Genomic DNA, 18,797 nt, shown 5'->3' with positions numbered 1-18,797 from the left:
CATAATCCAATCGACCAGCCTGTGTTAGTGATTTCCTTCTACGAAAAAGGACCTTCCATATGTTGAATCGATCTCTCCCTTAAGCATCCATATAAGTGTTTCAGTGACCAGCTTGTTTCTTTCTTAGACATATTATGAGCTTCTGCTTTATTTTAGTAAAGCGCCATTCATAGGTCTCATTGTGGTGGTCATGGATCAATTATCAGGAAAAGTGTATATAGAATAGATTTAGATAACCTCTTTAAGGTTGTGTTTGTTTCACTGCAGTAGTGGATCTCAGATCCATGGATTTAAGATCAAACCAGCCCCCATCTGACCTTAAATCCATGGTTTTTAACATATAGCATATAGCATGAACTTAAAATCCATGCTACCACCTCAGTTTGTTTAAATTGAGGATCTCTCAAAACACACTTTTTTACACAGCAGCGGATCTTAGATCCAAGGATATCAAACGCAACCTAAAGGAAATGGTTTGACAGATCACACAACGTGCTGACCACTGAATCTGACCCCTGCAGGTCTCCCATCCCCACCAAGACAAAGCCATGGAAAAGTAAATTAAATGAGGAAAACAGTCCATTTCTTTTTCAGAGATGTCCAGAATACCCTAAAATCCATTGGTGCATGTTCCTTGACCAAAAGAAATGAAGGGGAAAGTTGGGGTATTTTGTGGATCTTTAAAAAATATATATATTTATTTGAACTATTAACTTTTTCGCTATCTTTTTGGGTAGGGATTTTTTTACTGATTAAGGGTATTTTGGTCATTATACTACATGCAATTTTTTGTGCACCAAATGTTGCATATCACCAGCTTGAACGCCCCCATGTGCAGGTTGCCATGATTGTTCATTTGACTAGCGCCTTATTCTTGATTAGAAAGGAAAAGATAAAGAAACCCTCTAGCTGTCAATGCTGTTAATTGTGATTGAGTGAATCGTAAATGACTATTGGAGGCTTATGTAGATTGGCTGCCTTCATTTAGGTATCCTAAATGCAAATATACGACCAAATAAGAACTGATTGCAGCATCTATGGCTGAGTATGTATGTCTTATTCGTCTTGTGATTTTGAAGGATGTGTCTCATTCGTTGATGCCAAAAATCCAAGATACACTTCGCCCACAAAAGCCAAAGTCCCAAAGTTTCGTATCTCTCTAAGGATGTTAGTATATCCAATTTCAATCAAATATCTGACTGAATTATTCCGAAAAAAATGAACATAGAAAAAAAAATTAATATCCAATTAAGAAATCGGATTGGAGTCAGATTCAGTTATACATAAGTACACAATCAGATTTGGTTTCAGATTTAGATATGAATGTAAAAGTGAGATTTGGATCAGATATAAATTATGAAATTGGATTCAGGATTTTTTTTGTTTGTATTTGAATCCGAATATGTGAATTATCCAAAAAAGTGGATACGATTAAAAGTATATCCTATTCAAATCAGATCCATTGACATCCTTACAAGCAGTAAAGTAAAGTTCCTACTCATTTGCGCCCATGAGAAGGGTTGCCTCATTTTAATACCTTTGTTTGGAGGTCAGATCCATTTCCCAGTTTCCCATTATCACTGCATATGCTAAGTGCTTTGACTTGCCATGCTACTAATATTTGATGGAATATGGAAGAATGCCCTACAGTATATGTGTCAACCGCCACTCTTTGATATCTAAAGCAGCTTCACAGGCTTCTGGAATCGACTCTTAGTCTCGGAGGATAGAAATCGCTTGCATTTGAAGGCATTGTGCCTCGCTTTTCACAAATTTGACATGTCGTAAGACAATTAATTAGTAGAGATGTGGCCTTGATTGCAACATACCATGCGGTTCATAGTTCTGTTTTGTGATCGACCAGAACTTCTTGCTCCTTGATTCCCTCCATTTTTTTTGCTGCAGTTACCAGTATTTCGATTTGGCTTGAACATAAGACTTGCAGTACTACGATCAGCTGCACCAACAATTGGCATTTGTGCTTCATGTGAAAGTAGCATTCCAAACACGCCCTCAAGGGTAAATAGGATCAACACAAGTATTCACATCAATCTTCGGAAGCCGTAGACAAAATATGAGAAATAAGGCCCTTTCGACAGAGGGCAGTGTACATTTTATGTAACACTGCCCAAACCTCACATGGTGTACCATAGCCAACAACATGCCTGTGAATAGGTGTTAACAATGAGAAAAGCCAACTTAACAGAAATTGATCAAGACGGTGCTATTCATCATGCTTTGTCTTGATTTGGATCCATTCTTGCTCTTAAGAAGAGGCAACAATGGACTCTCCAATAGTTTGCAGTGGCAGGCAGAATATGAAGTTTCAGACCTAGGGGAGTCGTAGTAGAGGAGATCGACTCTAAGTTAGTATTTCCACTGCTTCCACAATTTTTAGGTGATGCCATGAGCCCATGATTCAACAAAACACACCTTCAGTTGAAGGATTTCGAGCTCTGGTACCATAGAAAGTTGAACTCAAACTAATTGGAAGTAAAACAACAGAGCAATTTTTAACATGGTTTACGTGGACTTGTTCCGAATGCTCAGTTTCTTCCACGAGATAGAAAGGAATATTTAGGGTACATAAGTAGCAACTATTTCCTCAATGAGAGCAGACAAATCGTTTCTGTTTGTTTTAATACAATAACCTCAGATGTTTCTACCAATATGATTTTTTATTTTGTTGTCATGTGTACCTACATTGCTTCGTATACTGGTCGAGTCAAAATTGGCTTTTCCAATATGTGACGGCGAGCTGTTAGGCTGCCGGATCCTATGCTGAATGAATCTTATCCTTGAGAGTACTAAAGAACGAAGGGTTGTGATATGTACCTAATGTAGCTATTGAGTATTTGAATATGGCTTGATTTTCGATTCTAACTTTGTAGTTCTCGTACAAGCAGATGGTGTGGTGAAGTGAGTGAGACCTATAACATGAGCTCTTGTTCGTTATGTCATTGTATTTCCTTGAATATGTACATACCTTTCTCCTTTAGTTAATACAATGATTTTCCTTTGCACTTTCATGGCTCATTAGTAGTTCTCTTTCTTTGCAAATTAAATTGAAAGATTTAGGCATCTTGAAACCATCTTATCTTTTAGTGACTGGGTGTCACCAGAATCTTGATTTTCCATATAAATGTAACTTAATAATGCATTTCATTGCAAAAGATTTTTCCATACTCACCATGAGCATGGCTAATCAGGTTCCTAGATAGGGTCTAGTTTACCATATTTTGAAAATTTAAGATGAACCTGATTTTATGTGTTTTCTGTGTATGGACTTACAACAATCACAAAGTCCTAAATTGTCAACCTAAATACATCGTCACCTACCAGTTGAGTAGATTATTGGCCGACAATTTCTAACTGATAAATCACAAAAGTCTGCGATCTCAGCCAAGTAAATCATGGTTCTATGATCTTGATATGAGTATATCACTACAGATGATAAGTTTGACTGCTCCAAGTGTCTGCCGAGTAAATTGTTAATTTCCATGATTAGATAATTGTTTCCCTCTATCCCTTAGTTGCTCAAAAGTGTTGGTGTATGGAAGTTGATCCATACTGGACACTCATTTGCAATACCGCGGTAAGTTGGCTGGGGGTTGCAGGGGGGCAACGCCCCCTTGCTTGGGGGTTCGGGGGCGTTAGCCCCCTCAGGAAATTTTTTTCTTCATGTAAGGGCATATGGGTCATTTTGTACAAATGCGGGTTTGCCCTAATCCTTATGTTTTGAGGATGGCCGCTGCTGAGAGTGTCTATGTGTGTTCTTCTAAGAGAGAGAATACAAGAGATCTGTGTGACCGTGGACGTAGGAGATTATTGCTCCGAACCACGTAAATCGTTGTTTTCTTCCTTGTTGCTTCTAACCCCCTCTTGAGAGTGTGAGAGGAAAGTTTTCTGTGTTGTTCCTAACAAAAAAGACCTAAGCAAAGGAAACTTGAGCCTGGCTGGCATCTGGCAGTCGAGCTTCCGTTTCAAATAATATCACATGCAATTGGACCTTGATGTGGGGACCCGAGCCTCTGTGCTAGAATCGAATATGTGACCGACTTGGCCCCACAATGCATCAAGAACGCAGCACATCTTACAAGTGTTTTTGTTAAACATGATCTCTTTGAGTTATATTGGAATAAAATTGTGATTTCATTTTGTCGATCCAGCCACCTAATAAGTATAGTCGGTTGGGCTGCTTTGAGTCCATTTTTGATCCATTAAGAGAAACCACTGCATTTGACTTTAGCTTTAAGGGTTCTGACATAGCTGGTCGGAGAGTTGCTGGTTGGAATCCCATGGATGTTCACCCGTCTATTTAATCTACAGCTAAAGTAAACTTACCCAGCCCCTGGAGGTGGAGGATTATCCTCGGCATTTTACACTGCTGGCCGGAGTGATAAGTCCCTTCATTCGATTTATCCCAAGTCATGCATGTCAAAAAGAAGATTGAAAAAAAAGAGTGAAAGATCAGACATAAATTCAATGTGAAACGTCGACATCTCACATACTACTTAAAGCTCATATAAATGTGCTTATGGAGGGACCGTCTTGAGGATGTTAAAATTACGTTGGAATTCATGCATGTCCCCGACATTATTTACTACAGTTTACAATGCAGCTAAATATGTAAATAACATCTAAGATGAATGGTCTCAACCCTCTACTGGTGTCGTGCTTTTCACCATTGGTTGTGTAGAACCTTATTATGTTAGTTCTTATAGTAAAAGCGTTGGCAGAGGCTTTATCTGCAAGCACCCCCGAGGCCCTGAGACATAGTAGTTGCAAGCTGCAGCTGAAACAAGACTTTTGATGTGATTCACACAGTTGATTTAATAAAAGACGACGTTGGGTTGCTAGACTCAAATTTCTGTGTATTTTTGCCATGTAGAAAGCATTTATAGGGACAGATTTGCTTAAAAACAGCGTAAAGCATAACAGCATAATAAGCTCGTTGGGAGGTATGGTATTAGAGCCAAGGTCCGTCTAATTAAGTATAGACACGACTAAAAATAGTAGTCACGAGAGCTTCGGAGACGATAATAACAGAAAGTTCTTAAACATCACCTCCTTCGACCGTTATGTCATCTAAAAATATGATACGAAAAAAATAATTTTCCCTTACTCAGATATTCATGTATTCTTTAAGAACATCTTCATGGTTACGCTCCCCCGAGTAAACCAAAATTTTTAAGTACATTGAAAGCATTCGCTGCTGACATCTTTCTGAGAGTGAGGAGATCTGATAACTATCGAGTTAAATATCTAGTAGCTAAACACCTCCATACATAACCACTCTGGGTCACTAAATCAAACGACTCTCATGATTTTGTGAAGCTAAATGAACAATAATAAGTTCACCTCAAACAAACTTTGGTTCTGATGAGAGGCAACTAAAAAGAGTTCCTCTTAACACACAAGATGTGGGACATGAAATGTGTGGGACATGAAATGTACTGGAACTGGGATCACTCAAGCACAAACGAAGCCTCTTCTTTTTTTTTTCTTTTTCATTTTTTATACAAATTGCACCCCAGAACAGACGCTATGAGAACATATCCAGTCTATATGGTCAAAAGATCGTTGTAATTTGATACATGAACAAACAGCCAATCTTTAACCCCCCTAATGCTAAATTTCCACTTCTCACTCCACCTTTTCTGGAAACCATTCCCACAAGAATAAAAACTTGAGCATGATGAAAGGAGCAGAAAATAATTACAGGACGAGATGCTATCATCCACGAAGTGAAGCCCGAGGTACAGCAGGGAGACCCAATTCGTCTTCAGCCTGCCAAATTGCAGAAAGTAGTTAACATTAAGAAATCATATGCTAAATCAGAAAACCTTCAGGAGATGGTGCAGTAGATGACAATATTGATTTGAGTGCATCAAACATTACTGCAGGAAAGTAACTAGAAGGTTTCACAGACCAAACAAGCCATTGACAGCAAAATAGACAGCATGATAGTGAGATCCACATCTCATGTTCAGCGTTTTTCATTGCTTTATTAGTAAAAGACTTAAAAGATTCTTTTAGTAAAATAAGCCCCACTGAACCATGGGGATTTGGTATATAATGAAAACATATTTCTGCATAGTACATGAAGACGGATGACATACACGAAATCATGAGAAACACGCTTTTAGGGAACCACTACAAGAATGTCATAATCTGAGGAGCATAGTGCAATCTCTATGGTTTCATGGCAAAATGAAAAGAACCAGGATATATGAACAAGATATCTTAAATTGAAAAAGGAAGAATGTAGTCATTGTTAGACCATCAAGAAAGAACAAGAAGGCCACTGCAGTTACAGAAATTTTTCGATATGAAGGTGCCTCCACCATTAATAAGAGGAAACTCCATCACTGACACCATGGTCTGTGTTTTGACCATTGATACGTCTAGAACTGTGACTTGACGGCTTCTTTCCACAACACCCCCAATAAGTTAATCTTCACTAAGTGAACTCCTGAGTCCAGCCTAGTTTTGTTCCCGTGGCTGATAGAACCTCTTTTTTTTTTTTTTCCGACCTCTTTTTTCTCTGACTTTACATGCAGAAACCACAACTTAGGTCGAAGAACATTGTCGCTTGACCAGGTGCAAAGAATGATGTAGAACTCTTCTCCCCATCCCCAAGGGTAAAAAGTAAAAAGCTACTTTAGCTTATGCTGGTCAGCGAAAAGGATTGAACCTTCGACCATCCATGTAAGAGTCATGGCCTGATCAACTACGCGACTCCCCCTTCAGGGAAGCTGATCAAACCTCTTCATAAATTAAATGACTGAAACAATTTGGAAAGATTTTGAGGACGCCAAAGTTCAAATATTCCACAATCAAGTTTGACTTTTTTCCCAACGTTCTTTTCCATCTAAGGGCAGCGCACAGAAGTGGAAGCAAACTAGGGAAGGTCGCATGAAGGAACACTTCTATCTTCTGAAATTTTGGCTTGTCAAAAGACTGTCAAATATTGCAAATTATTGAGAACAACTTGCACAATACACAGGATGGATTAAGACATCCAAGCTTTAAAGAATTATCCCTTTTCATCCTTTGCCAAGTATGTTTATAGTTTATACCAATAAATTTTCTTGTTACGATAGCATAATAAGCAAGATAAAGCCTTTAAGGTTCTTATCATCAAAATGTTTTAAGTTGCCACACTTTCGAACTCCTAAGCATAGAGCATTTGTAGCTCATAGTTGTCCGATATCATGAATGAAAAGACAAGCTGTTAGAAGTTTAAAGAGCCACACACAAACTGCTTAGCAAAAATATGATGAATTATACCTGAGGGGTTGGCCTGAGAGGCACTGCTGCATGACCTGACGGTGGAGCAGGTAGGTCGAGTTCAGCTTCCACATCCGGTTCCTTATCAGGTTGAAGGTAAGTTGGCACACCATCAGCCTCAGTGTCCATATCAGCTTCCAAAGCATCCAGCTCTGTGTTTTATTTTCAGAATAAAGAACACATGCTACGAGGTTTAATAACTATTGAACACCCAATTAGTAAACCAACTTTATGATGGAAGAGAGGATTTATTGAGTATTACCGCCCATAAGCTCTTCTTCATCAATGTCATCAGGCACATTATAGCTTCTACCAAGTGTTTCTTGAATTTCTGAGCTCACATCCATTAAATCCATCATCTCATCTTGCAAACTCTGCAGAGAGGACTATGTCAATACCAATAAAATGAAAAAGGCATACTTGACAAAATTGCACAATTAGTTATTTCCAAATACAGTATTTGACATCTGGGAGTCAATAGCTCCATATCATGGAAACAGCCTCTACTTGGAGGCCAGCAGTTGGGGCAGGAACCAAGGACTTAGGCGGAGTTTGAACTCCACTGCCCGTGATGATTTTTGGAGCAAAAGCATTCACAGATTGGCTTTTAGCAATTCAAGGAACCTAAGAGGTTGTTCAGGCATCTAATCCTTTATATTCCTCAGACTCCCTCGGACACAAAAAAAGATAGATCTTAGGAGGGAATGTTTCAGAAAGAGTACATCTATGTCTTGAATCTTCACTGTCTTCATCATGCCCTTCAGCTCCTTGTTTGCAGACTTAAGTGCTGACATCTGAAGAATAAACAAAGCAATTATCACAAAGCTAACCCAAGAGGATTTGGTTAATTCATCTTGTCAATCAAATAAGAATCTTACAGTTTGTTGAGCATCCTTCAATCCTTCAGCAGCAAAAGCAACCTGATCTAGGTTAAATGTTTGATTATACAACATGTCACGTTGTCCTTCATACCTAAGGAAAGATAGGAACACGGTAGTGACTAAAAAGGGAAAAGACTGTGGCAAGCATGTGACTAATGCAAACATAACTGTAAACTAAATTTCAGTGTTTGCCTAATTGAGTAATTGGTATACAACTTATCATGGACTAATTGGGAGACCATGTGAAAGAAAATAAAATGAATAAAAATAAATAAACCATCAAGTCAGCAGTGACCCAAACCATGCAAATACAACTCCTTTCTCAGAGCACTTGTTTTACCTAATATGCTCAATAAGTCAATGATTGGGTGTTTCAACCTTCCCCTGGAGCATTGCCATTGTTATCAACTTTTAGATCCATTGAAGGTTTCAAAAAGGAACATAATCACTGATTCACTGCTGATCCCTTGCTAACATGATGACAAAGCAAAGGAGGTTGAAAGTGATGAGAAGAACAAAGCCAATTTGGCATATCGTAAAAGTAAGAGAAATGAAAAGTCAGAAACCACAAATCAACGTGTTCGCCTCTTAAAAGTGTCGGTTCAATATATCAGGTAGTCGGTTACTAAAATGTCAACACTTGAAAGTAGGAGATTACCATTCGTGTGGACCTCAGGTCCCTTAAATGGGTCTGATCCCATTGATAATCACCTCTATATATATATATATATATATATATATATATATATGAAACCTGGAATTATGAAGGTTAATGAGATACTACAACTTAAGCAAGGCACTACCACAACTACAGTACTTAGTCAAATGTCACTTAGCACATAAAACATGGGTTCACTTGAAGGTGATGCTCACACTCAGGGACATCAAATATCCAAGACAAGATGGTCAACATGTGACAATGAGATAAGAAGATTCTTAAATATTATGGAGCTCATTTTCAACTTTGATGAGAACTTTACCTTTTTCTAATCCAAAGTAGGAAGAGCACCAAAGGTATCAAACTTTCCAAAGTAAGCCGAAGAACACTTCTACAACTTATTCTTTATAAAGGAAGTAACCCCCTTACTTATCAAGTCCTTGCTCTGCTTGTAAAGAAAGAGCATGTGTTGATAAATTAGAAAAAAAATGAGTGTTGGTGGTCACGAGGCATGATCACTATGTCAAATCTCACAAGCCTCCTTATTTGCTAAACAGGCAAACAACAAAAAAGAACATCATTTGCCCTTATCATCTGAAAAATGTCTTTTGAAAAAAGTTATTTGTGGATGCATTTACAATATATGGTTGGATATTTTTCCTTAAATTTTCAAATCCAAATCCTTCAAATGTGTTTCCTTTAACAAAATGATCCAGAATCAATCTAGACTTCAAAATTTATAGAAAAAATCAAATTCTTGACCAAAAATCTTGTTTCTAAAAATCTTGTTTAGGAACAACACAGCGATAGACTAGCCAAAATAAAGCATCGCCATATCAGTAAGAACTAAGGACCCACTCTTTTCCAAAGATTTTTCAAAAACTTTTAGGCCCAAGAAGCTCTTGCCACCACCTATTTAAGGAAGAGGGTATTTTCATTTTCATTGGATAGTTTTTTTTTTTTTTTTTCAATTGAAAAGATGTACAGGACTTGGAACTTTCTAGTGTAAATGTCATATTTTAGTTTTAAACAATCAAACTGATAAAACTGCAGTCATTTCTTGTATATTTGTTGGTTATTCACAAAATCAAAATAGATGTAAACGCTACATATGAAAATTGACAAACTCTGTTTCACCAAAATATGATTTTTATTGAGAACAAGAACATAAGAGTAAATCTAAGACAAAAATGAATATTCTTTCTTCCTGGCTTATTATCTTCAAATGATGACAATATCGCTCAAAAGAAGAGCTCTTTTAATTATCCTGGTATTCATGATCACAATATTGATTCTCACAATAATGACTCTCATCTTAATTTGTGAAGAGGCTCACAATGATACTAAAAGTCTAAAACTTGACCCATTGGACTAGAGATGACACTCATAATAATGAGGAAACTGGAAGCACAGAAGCTTTCCTAGAAAATCCGAAGGAACCATTAGACAACCTTAAAAAATTGTATCTTAATATTTCAACCCTTGTATGTAGATCTTGTCATCTCCTTGTAGAAACTGACCAGTTACAAATGAAACCAAAAAATCATTTTTAACCTTAAAAAATTGTATCTTATAATATTTCAACCCTTGTATGTAGATCTTGTCATCTCCTTGTAGAAACTGACCAGTTACAAATGAAACCAAAAAATCATTTTTAATTCGATAAATGTAATGAATCAGACGTACAAGTTTTGTGAAAATGTAAAACATGAGAATTAAAGGATAAACTAAAGCGGCAGAAGTCTAAGAAAAGGATAAGCCAAGGTTAGTAGTTAAAGAATAAGCTCAAAAATATAGCATAAATTAGAAGAGACCATTGCCCAGTGCCTGTTACTTCATCTAAGCTTTTATTATCATTGCTTTAGTAAGCCAAAGACCACATGGACATGAAAAGGTCTCTTCTTGAATGGTGATTTGGAAGAACACGTTTATATGTTACCAGACAAGTATTTGGAAGAGGAAAGCTTCTCTACTGTGGAAATTTTTATATTAATTGAAACTAGTTTCTAAAGCACGGCACCATGTATTTAACAAAGTATTACCACAACTGCTTTATTTCATATGCAAATTTGTGATGGAACCACAGATAAAATCATTACTATTGGTAATGAAAAGATATAGTGGGCAAATAAAAGGTCTGCTCAGACACAAAACCAAGATACCAGATCTATGATACATTACTTTAGCAATGAAGCAGCTTCCAATGAAACCTAGCAGGGACTTAGGCCCATATTATTCCAAAAAAAAATAAACGTACAGGAAAAATTGAGAAGGAATGCTAAGCATCAAAGCGATAACATATGGCACACAAAGCCCAGGAAACTCAACCAAGAATCCCCAAAACACTAGCTAAAAGTGGTTAGCCCTCTTCGTATCTACAGTCACCATCTCTATACTGTACGGTCTTCCTTCTAGCAGAGTAAGGCACCGGCCCATTAGAAATCTGCAGATGACTACACTTCTGAGCTATGTCCTTCCACCTTTGAGCCAATGACGTCTCCCATGTATAAAGACCTAAGCATCCTTTTCCAAGACCTATTGTTAGAGAATATACTTAGGTGGCACCCCTCCAGAACTCCTTCTTCCACTTCCCATTTTAGGATGCTAACCTCTGTGTCGTCATTTCTGTCCATGACACTCAAAGCCCTCAGTTCTTCTCCCTGATACCCAGCATGCTCCAGGATGCCAACAACTTTCTTACTCCCTTGAAGAACAACCAATAACAGCCAACTGCACTCTCCGTGCCTTTGTTTGCTACACATCAAGCCCGTCCTCAGCCACAAATCCTCCAAATCAGCCTTCTTTTTCCTTCCACCTTATTGCTTTGATGTGTCTTTACATCAATTCTACACCATACTAATGATACTACCTCTTCCCTAGGCAATTTCACCTTCATGAATAGACTTATTTCTCATCCACCAAATTTTCCATATAACATGGAACGAGACAAGCCAACAAGCCTCTCACGCTTATATTATCAGTGCCAAAGCCAAGGGAGGTTGGCTGGCCATGCTCCCCACCCCACCAACACCCCACCCCACCAACACCCCACCCCCCGCACCCCACTAAGATTTTGAAAAATAATATTTTAGCTCTTAAAATTTTCAGAAATTCTAATTTGGCCCCTGCTAAAAATGTGAAAAACATACATGTGAAAAATTTCCATAAATTTCATTTAGTCATAACATTTACCATATCCAGTCACCTAACAAAGAATCCTAGATCTGCCCCTGTATATGTCAAAGAATCCTAGATCTGCCCCTGTATATGTCCCTTGCACCTCCCAGCTTTCCAGTATGAGGAATGTTGTTTTTCACAATTCCAAGTTTCAAATTGTATAAATGGGGGAAAAATACCCAAATTTATACAACTAAAAAAAGAATCATTAAAATCATATGGTGTAAATTCTTATACAGCTGTGTAACAGTTAGATTTTTTGGTTTGTAAACTACAACTTAGATATCAGTTTCTTATTATTTTTGTATTCATATATTTTTGTATATTTTGTGTTCATCTGTGTATACAGATGAACGGCTTCTACAAGTCAGGCTCAAGGACTAATGTCTCAATGCAATCTGAGAGCCTCTTATTCACTTCTCTGTACATATGGACTGTTGTTGAATATCTCACTGAAGGGTATATTAAGGGGCTACCATGAAGAGCATGACAAAGTTGGCCAGTCAACCTTCCCATCTATAATCTCCAAAGTACACCAACAAATTTCTTCTTTTCTTTGGGTCTGCTCTATGATTGCCTTTTTTCTTTCCTCATGACTTCATAGACATATCTCACAGCAGGCCTAACCCATCTTAGAACTTTAACCAAGGGCATCATGCAATTCCCAGGACTTATTGTTTGATACAATATTTTACAATTTCCCTTGACTTTTTCATTTATATGCATGTGGATGTACAGTACATTTAAATTCACCTCCATATGTATATATTTTAATCAAACTCAACATCATAAACATAACTATAGATGCACGGCATTGTTTAATAGTTGACCTATATCGCAGTAACCATTTTGCTTCCAGCTCTATCATTTGTTGCAATATTTGTGATGAACTACACAAACTTTTCAAGGCTTACCTCTTTCACAACATCATCAAAAATATGATACAATACATGAATAATTAGTACCTGACAAATCAGCAACTTCTAAAACATAATACGTTTTAAACAATATACAAGAAAATTATCAATCCTCTTGCCCATGAATTTGTCCATGCATCTGCCAGACATTGTTATCTATCTCTTTCCAACTTATTTTTTAAGTTATCCCCGTGTGTTTTAACTTCTTTCATGGTGGTCCAATCAAGAATTTGCCCTTAATTGATTATAAAAGGGCTCTGTAACTCGGGCCTTTGGAAGTGATTATATATGTCATAGCTTGAAAACAGAGTGAACTTGCTGAATTGAAATGAATGCATGTGTCACAAAAACCATCTTCCAAACTGCATGATTTGTTCATTCTAACAAGTGTCCAGGAGTCATGGCAATCCAACTATTTGGTTGAGAACCTAAGACAGTCTCTAGTGAAAAACTTCTAATAGATATTAACAACTTGACATAAAACTAGGTCTATGTAACACCGATGCACCAAAAATGTAAAGTATGACTTCCAAAAAAATTGATTCGTTTAAATTTGTATATGGAGTTTAACAAGATGAAGCCTAAAGGACCTCAAAAATTGCAGTTGACTATCCTGGCACGATTTACCATGATGTAATGTTACATATTCAAATATGCAAAGCCAGATGAAACAAGTATAAACGTTAACCATTTAAACAATTTACAATGAAGTGAAAATCGATACTTGGAAAAGGAAAAGAACTTCAACCACACTTATTTCATGGTAGGATGTTACAAGCTTTTGTAAAAGTGTGCAGCGCAAACTTACATCCGCTTTTGCTTGAGAACCCTCATGGCGCGAGCTTTGACAGCCTCTTGAGCAGGACCAGGCCTTGTCTTTTTTATTTGTTCCTTATATCTAGCAAGCTCTGCATCAAGTTTTTTTATTTTTTCATCCACATTTTCCCCTCTTTTGTTTATCTGTCATAAAAAACAATGTACATGTAAGAAAACAATTGAAACTTCACCAGAAAATATAATAAGGACAAAGGTTCCAAGCAATAATGAGAAGAATCACAAAAATGAAGGTTTATCACACAAAAAACGTTATAAATGGTTCCATGCTACCAAATTTGTTCCAGACAGCAACTGTTTTCCATTTTCCTTCTTTTGAGTCAGTTTTGATAAGAGATATATAAATTAAAAGCTCATGAGAAATGTAAGATTCCACCAGATTATGTCCCAGTTTAACTAAACACCGAATCATGTATTAAAGCTCTAAAGTATGTCAAAGATATATAGTTAACTAAGAATGAATAACCTTTGAATACATAGTTCAGGTTGGATGCAGCTGACTAGGAAAACAGAATCAATAAATTGTCTAATCTTGATTGATTGTGTAAGTTGTGAAACCAAAATAGAGGGATGCGGATGAATGGAAGGATGAGAGAAGGAGAGAAGGGGAAAAGAAATGATATATTATTCCAATATGTATGGTCTATGAATCATCTCAGAAAGGGCAAAGTGATAAGGCATCATATACTATAATATAATTCAATTCATCTATAATTGAGACAGATTTCAAAAAATAAAGAGCATTGAGTCGATAGAGACTGAGGAGATTGACTCAGGGACAGATTAAATTAGAAGCTCCATTGCAGAATTCAGACCTCGACATTAATGGAGGAGAAGCTATGGGAACGACGGAACCTGCGACTGCGGAGGATTCGATTGAAAACGAATCCTAATGATTCACTGGACGGGATGGCGGAACGCGCCAGGAACGAAGTGGTTTCTTCGAAGAGGTTATGGAGTGACCCTACGAATAAAGCAGATAAATATAAAAGAGTAAATATTCGCCCGCGAAATTTCATCCATTAAATAATCCTAATATTATTTATTGTTTGTTTATCGTTTCATTCGCGAGGAGCTGGATGAGAAGAAACTCTCATGTCCGGTTCTATAGTAGAGATGGAATTGAGACACTACCATCAACTATAACCCCAAAAGAACCAGGTTTCGTAAACAACATAGAGGAAGAATGAAAGGAGTATCTTATCGGGGCAATTGTATTTGTTCGGTAAATATGCGCTTCAACTGCAATTTAAGGTCTACAACCCTAATAACTTGCATACCTAGATGCCCCCAGTACCCTAAACAAGTTGACATGGCATGGCATGTATGTAACATGGACAAGGCAAAAAAGTTGATGCACCTATGTTGACACACCAGACACAGGTGCAGAAAGAGGTGTGGCTCTGGACTCGGCCCCAACAGAGTCAATGCCATGTCTACTGTGGTCAATTTTGCCTTTGTATAGACTCAGTCAACCTTGACCAGGTCTTTTAGTCTATTTTCTTTTAAAATTAAATAATAAAAGTTAAATTCTATAATTAAAGAGGAATACCTGCCAGGACCCTCTTTTGATGGTAGCTGAAAATAAAACCACCCCTGCCAATAGGTTTCCCCCTTCCATCAGCACCCAACGATCCATGACTGCCATCTAATGACATCACAGGCATGCAAGTGACTCACCAGCAAGATGGCAACCTTGAGGCCTCCTTTGGCTGTCGCTACTTCACCTTTCTCTGTCTCTCACCAATGGCATAGTTGCTGGATACTTTTTCTGACATGCCAGTAAGTCAAGTTCAACCTCTCTCTCTTTCACCGGCATCACCAGAACTCCTCTCTCTCTCTCTCTCTCTCTCTCTCTCTTCCTCCCTCTCTTCCTCTCTCTCTATCTTCCTCCCTCTCTTTTGTCTCCCTCTTTCTGTCTCTTCCTCTATGATTTTCCCTCCCCTTTCTATCTCGTTTTTTCTCCCTCTCTATCTTGATGTCCCTTCTTCTCTTTGTCTCTCTACCTCTACCTGTCCTCGTTGTCTTCATTTCTTTTTCTCTCTTCCTTCCCTCCCAATCTTTCTCCCTTTCTCTTCACTCCCCCTGCCTCCCTCCCTCTCTCTATCACTACCTCTACGTCTTCCCCACTTTCTCTGGCTCTTTTTTTATTTTTCTTTGACAAATAAGTGAAATCAATTAGTCCCTTATATGACTATTGACTACAAATGTCTTTGTGAATGAAATCCCTTTTTTTTCGGTGTAGCTTGATTATAGTTTTCATTTTTCTTTCCTCCTTTTCTGTCTCCCTTCTTCTCTCTTGATGTACTCCCCTCTTTGTCACTCTCTCTATCTCCCTCCCTCTCTCCAGTTTTTTCCATTTTCTTTGAAAAATAAATCAAATCAAATTCTCCCTTATATCCAAAGTCACATGGGTACTTCAGTAAGGTCCACATACTTGTGTTTTCATACCCATATCGATACACTTGGGTACTTCTAGCTCGATGCTGATCCAAACTACTTAAACTTGATTCAACTTTTTTTAACTTAGTTTTCATTCTTTTTTTTTTTAGTTATTGTTCATTAATATATAATGTTTTTATTTGTATCACTTGGTTATTTAAATGCTGTTTTTTGAAGTTTTATGCTATTCTACACACACGCACACACATATATATATTGAATGATGTCTCTGGCTTTTTAGAGTCACTCAGTCATTGGTTAAGAGAAAAATAAGAAGAAAAAGATGATGCACATTTTCGTCATCTAATATTAGTTTACACATTTTTTCTCTTTGTTTTTCTCTCAACCACCCATCTACTTAAATGGACGGCCTTGGTTAGATGGTTGGGTGACTCTACAGAGACATCGTTCACTCAATATATATATATATATATATATATATATATATATATATAATGTCATATCTCCTTTCTAGAGTTAATTTGTCTGTACCTATATCTCTGTACACATACTAGAATTGTACTTGCATCCATGTGACCTAGCTTGTAAAACTATAAATTTTCATTTTTCCCGATCCTTTAATTAATTTGCCTGTGTAATTTGACTATAATTTTCTTTCTGCTTCGAAGGAAATACAGAATATCAATTGACTATAATTTTCTTTCTGCTTCGAAGGAAATACAGAATATCAATTTTCATAACGGATGTTTTGTGAAGGATAAGTTAGACAACTTGTTCAAACACCCATGATCAAATATACTACCAAACAAGTAACAAACGATGCTAGATCTCTTGCCATAAGATATTGGCTGCAGGAGGACAAGAACGGTCAAACTTAGTAACAGGAATCAGAACAGCCAAAAATCACGCCAAGGACTTTTCCCCCCCAAGACGAAACTATGTTTCCACATCCTTATCAGGAAATTAGGATCAGTTTCTCGGATTTAAGCATGCGACGGGAGAATGACCAGCGATACCAATGTACATCCCCCGCGCATCATGTGAAACAAGCGATAGACTGTCCTCACATTTCGATCTAGTTGAGCATTTTAAGCCCGCACAGAAAATGAATCCATCATTTTCTTCTTTTGATGCAACAATTCAGCATGAGAAGATGAAAAAGCAAACCAGTTAACAAATGGAGGGATTAATTGTGCGTAAAAGCAAATCCAATTTATTCAGCTTCCAATAAACCGGACAAAAACAACCGGCGACATTATACGAGACGCTCCCAATTTACTTAATCTTGCTTCGCACTAAGATTTTCATGATTAACCACATCTACCCAAAAAGGGTACCGTCACTCTTAAACCTACAAAAAATTCTTCAAATTACAGCATCAAGAATTAACCGCAATTTTCAAAAACAAAACGGAAAAGGAAATAAGAGAAGGGAAGAGAAAACAAACAGCAAGAAGATAAAGGATATCACAATACGAGTAGATAAGCCGAATTCGAAGATCTCACCCTATCAGACGCATCATTGATGGAAGGCGGAGGCTCTTTGTCCTTCTTCGCGCCGAAGATCCTCTTCATCTCCTGCCGGCGAGCCCCTTAAGTTTTGACCAGAAGGAAGCACGCCGGAGAGCTTGTCTCAACAAAATTCGCGACACGACTCTGAAGAAAAAGTCTGGGTGAGGGAAGAAGGATGAGACGATCCAATTGCAGTACCTCAACAAGCAGACGACGTCGCCGCGTCAATGTTCTACGCTGCCTTCGTTGAGGAGGAGTTCCTTCGTATGGAAGGAAAGACCAAGACCATTCCACTTGGTCGCGTTTTCCCACTCCCCTCGCGCTGTCGGGGTGGGGGCTTTGGGCTTTCTGATTCAGTCCATCATTGCCTTAGAATTTCATGTGTATGGTAGTTTCTCGGAAATTTAAAACCGTTGAACTCATCTCGAGGCTTTACGGCAGCTCAAAAAACATGGGCAAGATGCACGATAAACACATAATATGGATTTGGGAGATTCATTGCATCCCAATGTACTTCATAACTCTCATTTTCATCTTCATTGTTTGAGGGCTTTGTGCATACAAATTTACCATATGGTTAAATGTGAAATCATGAAATTTATAAGATTCAAGAAAATTATAAGAATCAAATATTCAAAATATGTTTTAGACGGTCTTGAAATCGACCACAATCTTTCTTTCTCTACCTTCATAAAATTTGTTCTATACAAAATTTTTACCATCTCTTTTCTACTGATACATGTAATATATGTTGCATTTCATGTTTAAATTAATTATAATTTAAAACGTTGAAAGACTCAAAAGACTATATATATTCTCAATTTTCCTTTTTCACAACCATTCTTGTCACTTCATAAGTAACCGTGAATCATAAAGAGGTCATGAGAACTGAAAAATTAATCTTTAAACAGGACTCTTTCTACCCATTGTCTATCTAATTAGATATTGCCATAATAATTTCCGGGGCAAAGTATGATTTGATTATCACTCTTCGTTTTTCTTCTCATAATTACCCTCGTCACTTTGAGTCGTGGAGCTTAAGAAAGAAAAGAGAATTGAAAATTTGACTTCAAATTGTATTGTGTGGTTTTGCTCATCTTTTATATATATAATCACGGTGTTC

General features: G+C 37.4%; 1 protein-coding gene across 1 annotated transcript; it reads right to left on the bottom strand.

Annotated features, from left to right (window-relative positions):
• Positions 1-5,472: 5,472 nt before the first annotated feature.
• Positions 5,473-18,025, bottom strand: LOC116267214 (vacuolar protein sorting-associated protein 60.2-like). The gene is made up of 7 exons (XM_031648822.2): positions 17,669-18,025; positions 13,735-13,886; positions 8,172-8,265; positions 8,016-8,087; positions 7,556-7,667; positions 7,294-7,445; positions 5,473-5,790 (listed from the first exon to the last, which is right to left on the bottom strand). The coding sequence occupies exons 1-7, from the start codon at positions 17,735-17,737 to the stop codon at positions 5,737-5,739; spliced, it is 705 nt and encodes a 234-aa protein (XP_031504682.1). The 5' UTR covers positions 17,738-18,025; the 3' UTR covers positions 5,473-5,736.
• Between the last annotated feature and the right edge of the window lie 772 nt (positions 18,026-18,797).

The sequence above is a fragment of the Nymphaea colorata genome, chromosome 13, assembly GCF_008831285.2.
Source record: "Nymphaea colorata isolate Beijing-Zhang1983 chromosome 13, ASM883128v2, whole genome shotgun sequence".
NCBI lineage: Eukaryota > Viridiplantae > Streptophyta > Magnoliopsida > Nymphaeales > Nymphaeaceae > Nymphaea > Nymphaea colorata.
The sequence above is the reverse complement of the archived record's forward strand: the minus strand, read 5'-3'. Positions and strand labels throughout refer to the sequence as shown.